General features: G+C 56.0%; 1 protein-coding gene across 1 annotated transcript; it reads left to right on the top strand.

Annotated features, from left to right (window-relative positions):
• The first annotated feature begins 4173 nt into the window (after nucleotides 1-4173).
• Nucleotides 4174-4819, top strand: LOC133751071 (cytochrome c oxidase subunit 6A2, mitochondrial-like). Its single transcript, XM_062180952.1, has 3 exons — nucleotides 4174-4312; nucleotides 4456-4592; nucleotides 4696-4819. The coding sequence occupies exons 1-3, from the start codon at nucleotides 4240-4242 to the stop codon at nucleotides 4777-4779; spliced, it is 294 nt and encodes a 97-aa protein (XP_062036936.1). The 5' UTR covers nucleotides 4174-4239; the 3' UTR covers nucleotides 4780-4819.
• The last annotated feature ends 934 nt before the right edge of the window (nucleotides 4820-5753 follow it).

Here is a 5753-nt window from a genome sequence, read left to right as displayed (position 1 = left end):
AGCCACCATTTCAGCACTTCTTAATGGATGAGGGTGTTTCAGAAAGTTGAGGAACATGGAATTTCAAGATAAGTTTGTTTGGGTTCAAAAATTTTTGAGATCCACGTGTACGTAGACTTTTCATAATATGCACTTCCATGGGCTTTTAGAAGACCTCTCCTATGCATCAATTTCAGAATTTTTTTTGGTACCAAAAACAACTTCTTATTCAAATGTTCCACAAACTCTTTGAAATACCTTCAAATATAAAGAGGTAGTGAGTTCACAGGGACAAGCCATCCTGGCTGTCACTGTCAGTGAAGGCATGGATGGGTCAGGTCACACAGACATCACCCAGAGGGGATGGAAACAAAACCAAGATTCGCCTGTAGAGCCAAAGTCTCCGGGCACTGTGGCCATGCAGCACACGAGGGCGCCAGCGGCCATGCAAAGCACAAGGGCGCCAGGTGCAGAGGGTGGGTGCAGAGTTCAGGGCATTCGTTGAATTCTCATGGTGGGAGCTCCCACGCTGAGAACACAGGATGGGAAGCCACAGGACGCTGTTTGGCAATGTCCATCAAGACGTGGGGTTGGGGGAAGAGGCGCTGTGTGGTGGCGGAACAGAGGCTGGAACTGTCTCAAGCTAAAATTCCCCTCCTGGTTTCCTGTCTCCAGAGCCATTTTCTTACATGAGCAGGGCAAGGATCTGAGGGGCCTGTGTGGAGGGAGACACCAGGTCACTTTACCTGTACTAAGGCCCCATGTCTGCAGCCATACCAAAGGCCAAGGGGGGAAAAGCAACCATCGGCAAAGCTCAGTTTCTTTTTTTTTTTTTTTGACAGGCAGAGTGGACAGTGAGAGAGAGAGACAGAGAGAAAGGTCTTCCTTTTCTGTTGGTTCACCCCGCAATGGCTGCAGCGGCCAGTGCACTGCAACCGGCACATCGTGCTGATCCGAAGGCAGGAGCCAGGTGCTTCTCCTGGTCTCCCATGCGGGTGCAGGGCCCAAGTACCTGGGCCATCCTCCACTGCACTCCTGAGACACAGCAGAAAGCTGGCCTGGAAGAGGATCAACCAGGACAGAATCCAGCGCCCCGACCGGGACTAGAACCCAGTGTGCAGGCGCCGCAGGAGAGGATTAGCCTATTGAACCGCGGCACCAGCCAAAGCTCAGTTTCATCTCAGGGCTCGGGGATACTTTAGTAACACATGACAGTTCGACAAGGTCCCTAAAAGAAAACAGCAGCAGCCTCTTGGAAGCGTAGCTGTCACAAAACACACCGAACACCAGAGTAAGGGAAAAGATTTATTGGGGAAAAGCCCGCAGGCTGGAGGGAAGGGGTGAAGAAGGAGAGTGTAAGAGAGAGAGACAGAGAGCAGAGGCGAGAGGAGGAGAGGAGAGGAGAGGAGAGGAGAGGAGCCAAGAGAGCAGGAGAGAAGAGCCAAGAGAGCTGAGGAGCCAAGAGAGCCATGTGTTCAGGAACAGGCCCTTTTAAAACTTTGCCGGAGGGTGGGCAGGGAAGCAGGAGCAGCGAATCCCATTAGGATGGGGGTGGAGCTTGACACCGGTGGTTGGGCCATGTAGCCACCTGGCTTCCAGCAATGGCTGCCGGGGCAAGAGCCTAGGATGTAATCAAGGTGCAGATCGCGCCATAGATAAAACTGCACCAGTTTCCTAACAGTTCGACAAGGTCCCTAAAAGAAAACAGCAGCAGCCTCTTGGAAGCTACTTGAGGCCGTCCAGTGGGGCTGGGGGCATCTGTGGGCCTCCTCAGATGTAGTTAGAATGTCCTTCACAAGCAGGCTGTCAGCTGTGGCTGGAAAGCTTGTAACCAGACCCACCGGCATCTCCTCCACTGATAGCTTCCGGTGCTGCATGTGTGACCTTGTGGCTTTAAATCACACCTTCAGGGTGGGTGCAATCTTTCACCCTGAGCTGGCAGGGGAAGGGGCTGAACCCCCGGGATGAGGTGGACCAGCTCCAAGAGATCCTGGCTATCTTGTGTGACCTCACAGTTTTAAACCATGCTTTCAAGTGTGTTGCAATCTTCCACCCAGAGCTAGCAGAGAAGGGGGTTGAGCCCCCGAGGGAGAGACAGGCTGTCTCAGGAGACCCTTCCCCCGCTATCTCCATGAGCCCCAAGCCAATCAACATATAGTATATGAAAACTCTGTCCTATGGCCACCCATATTAGGATAAACCAATGAACAGATAGTAATGCAATTAAAACTGGGACACTTCCTCAAAGCCAAGGTCCCACTCGGGCACTCTGACTGCTCTCCTCCAAGCCAAGATGCTTTTTCCATTGCTTGCTAATCAAATAAAAGTTTCTTTTCTGTGAAAGTAAAAGTTTCTGCCTCTTTGCAAATTGTTTTGCAGCCTTTTATTTCTATAGTAAGCTAAAGAAAACAACCCATGGCTCTCACTCCTGAAATCACCCTCCCCTCCGAGATGGGCAACAGTACTGTTCAGTTGAGAATCCGAGGAGGAGCAGGTGCACAGCCCCTTCAGGAAATGCACCTTCCTCACTGTTCCTCCCTTGGGTTCCTCGGCCTTTGCTCACAGCTGAGACATCCTGCTGGACGGCTGCTCTGAGACGCCATTTCTGCAGGGGCGCAATGCAGAATGCTCACGCATTTATCAAATACGGGTTTCAGGACAGCCACTCTGTGCCGGGTGCGGAGGACGTCACGGCAAGCGCGCCCAGCCCTGTGGCTTTCCCAAGCGCTGCTGGGGTCTAGGATTGCTGCGGGACTGCCCAGGCTTTCTCTCTCCTCCAGGCAGTCCGAGTTTCAGACTGCAAGGACCTGATTTGCAGTAGGCACCGTCAGGTTCGTGGCTACCCCGGATCTTTTCAATGTTCTTCCTGTGTTTGGGGATTTTCTCCGCAATGCAGCTCCCACTCCACGCAGCTGAAGGCAGAACTCGCCTTCCCAGCCTTTCTCAGAGCAAGGGCAAGCGGTGACACAGGCACAGCTGATGGGTGCACCTGTGTGGCCTGCTGACTCAGCGGAGAGAGACCCGAGGGCACAGGCATGGTGCAGCGCTCTTTCGGGTGCAAAGGGGAGCACGGTGTGAGTGTGTGGCTCTCCAAGAAGCGCTGACGAAGGTTCTGGCAGCAAGAGTGCAGCAGTGGGGGACCTGGTGGACTCTCAGGGCAGCTGGCCCACACGGAGGCTTCTGGCTGTGCAGTTTGCAGTGGCCATAGCAGAGACACTGTGGGCTACCCACGGTTCTCACGTGCTTACCTTATACCATGCTGAGAGTGAGTCCTGCTCCTTGCAAAGAACTGTGACTTGACCGGTGCACTCCCAGGTCAAAGGGCGTGAAGGGCAGGTGTGGGGTCAGCAGGGGAGACGCTGCTTGGGATGCCTGCATCCTGCAGTGCAGGGCCTGGGTCTGATCCCAACCCCACCTCCAAAACCAGCTTCCTGCAGGTGCATCCTGGGGCAGCAGAAGGGGCCCAAGTAGCTGAGTCCCTGCCACCACGTGGGGGACAGGGGTTGAGTTCTGGGCTCATGGCTTCCGTCCAATGCCCTCTCTGTTGTGGGCATTTGAGAAATGACCAGGGAATGGAGATCTCTCTCTCTCTCTCTCTCTCTCTCTCTCTCTCTCCCTCTCTGTGCCCCCTCCCTCTCTCCTCTGTCTCACTCTGCCTTTCTAAGTAAAAATTGAATAAATACAGCTCTCTGCTAATGCACCTGAGAAAGCAGCAGAAGATGGCCCAAGTGCTTGGGCCCTGCACCCCTGTGGGAGACCTGGATGAAGCTCCTGGCTCCTGGCTTTGGCATACCCAGCCCTGGCCATGGCCAACATCTGGGGAGTGAATCAGCGGATGGAAGATCTGTCTTTGTCTCTTTCTCTGCCTCTCCCTTTCTGTAACTCTGCCTTTCAAATGAATAAATAAATCTTTTTTTAAAAAATGAACAAGCAGAAGACACAATGAATTCCACAAATATTTATTATAAGAGTGCCCTGTATCAGCCAATTAGCCTAGGTACAGCATAAAATACTTCTCTCAGCCACAGTAACACTGGCATTTCAGACTCCAGATGCCCGCTTGCTAAGATAAAAGGCAGCCGAGGGCAGCTGTCCGCAGAGCCCTCCTGCCAGTCAGGGCACATTTTAAAGATAGAATCGCCCTAAAAATAGGCCCGCACGTCCCAGGCTGGACAGGTGATTGGCCAGAGAGAGGGGAGGAGAGCGCGGCCTCAGGGAAGGAGCCTGGAGCACAGAGCCCTGCCCAGCGTCCTCGCCGCCATGGCCCTGCCGCTGAGGTCCTTGAGCCGGGGCTTGGCCACCGCAGCCAAGGGCGACCACGGAGGCGCCGGAGGTGAGTGGGGCCGCGCCCTGCCCCTGCCCAGCTGGTCCACCCCCGGGGTCCCGGAGACCGCCCTCCCCTCGTGTGTTGCATGGCCACAGTGCCACAGGGCCTCCTCCGGCCTGGCTCACGCGCCTTCCCCTGGCCGCCCGCAGCCAACACCTGGCGCCTCCTGACCTTCGTGCTGGCGCTGCCCAGCGTGGCCCTGTGCACCCTCAACTGCTGGCTCCACGCGGGTCACCGCGAGCGCCCCGAGTTCATCCCCTACCACCACCTGCGCATCCGCACCAAGGTAGGCGGCGGAGGCCCTGGCACCGGGCGGGACGGGGTGCAGGACTGGGTGCGGGACCCCAGGCGGGCGGCGCTGACCTGTGCTCCCCTCCCTCTCTCCGCAGCCCTACTCCTGGGGGGACGGCAACCACACGCTTTTCCACAACCCGCGCTTCAACGCCCTGCCCACGGGCTACGAGAACCCCTGAGCCTGGGCGGCCCAGGCCAATAAAGGTGTAGAAGCCCCGAGTCCGAGTCTGGCTCGCGGGGACGGCGGGGTGGGCGGGACCTCGCGCAGGTGCAGTGCCCTCTGCGCGCCACGTGCTTTCTCCTCCAGGCCGTGGCCTTCGTGAGTAAGTGGGAGTCCCCTCGGGGCTCTAGGCGGCAGAGGGCTTTCCCTTACACGGAATTGTCGCAGGAACGGGGAGAGGGGACAAGATAGACTCGCTGAGGTGCCGGGAGATTCAATGGCTGGTCTCGGCTCAGGCAGCTGGGACGAGGTCCAAGCGAACCCAGGGTCGCAGACCTTGCATCCCCACTGTCCCCTGACGCGCACAGCCCAGAGTGACAGCCTCTGAACCCTGGCCATCTGGAGGGAACCCCATCTCAATCGCGGCCTCTGAGCCAATGCGTGCGGCCTAGGGTCCTAAATCTGGGCTCGGAATATTCTAGTCACGCTCTACAACCGTAGTCAGGAGTCTTTCGGGGTAGTCTGGGAAATCAGCTCCTTCTGGAAGCCTGGACTTCCTGGCTTTTGGAGACCAAATTCAGGGCGGCACTGGTGCATATGAGCTGTGTCTCATTCACCTCCTAGGACAGCCTGCCCCCTGGCCAGACGGAAGCCACTACTGAGACCCAGGACACACACCCACATACATGCACACTCACACACAGTCACACAGGTGCACACGTGTGCCAGTACACACACGAACACACACGTACACTAGCACACACATACATGCACACTCCCACACACAGGTGCACACATGCATGCACATACATGTACACTCACACGTGTACATTAGCACATACATATGCAGGTACACATGTTCATGCACACACATGTACATTCACAGATGTACACTAGCACACACACATATACTCACACACACGTGCACGCACACGACCTTGCCCCACTCCCCTTATATTCCTCATGGAACATCAGGCAAAGACGACCTCCGGC

This window comes from Lepus europaeus, chromosome 21 (assembly GCF_033115175.1).
Source record: "Lepus europaeus isolate LE1 chromosome 21, mLepTim1.pri, whole genome shotgun sequence".
In the NCBI taxonomy this organism is placed as follows: Eukaryota; Metazoa; Chordata; class Mammalia; order Lagomorpha; family Leporidae; genus Lepus; species Lepus europaeus.
This window is presented reverse-complemented; position numbering and strand designations above follow the sequence as displayed.

What these genes read in the sequence shown, in the direction of transcription:
- LOC133751071 (XM_062180952.1), top strand. Translation starts at nt 4,240, where the DNA reads ATGGCCCTGCCGCTGAGGTCCTTGAGCCGGGGCTTGGCCACCGCAGCC. An exon ending in CGACCACGGAGGCGCCGGAG is followed by an intron (nt 4,313 to 4,455) that starts GTGAGTGGGGCC and finishes GGCCGCCCGCAG; the next exon opens with CCAACACCTGGCGCCTCCTG. An exon ending in ACCTGCGCATCCGCACCAAG is followed by an intron (nt 4,593 to 4,695) that starts GTAGGCGGCGGA and finishes CTCTCTCCGCAG; the next exon opens with CCCTACTCCTGGGGGGACGG.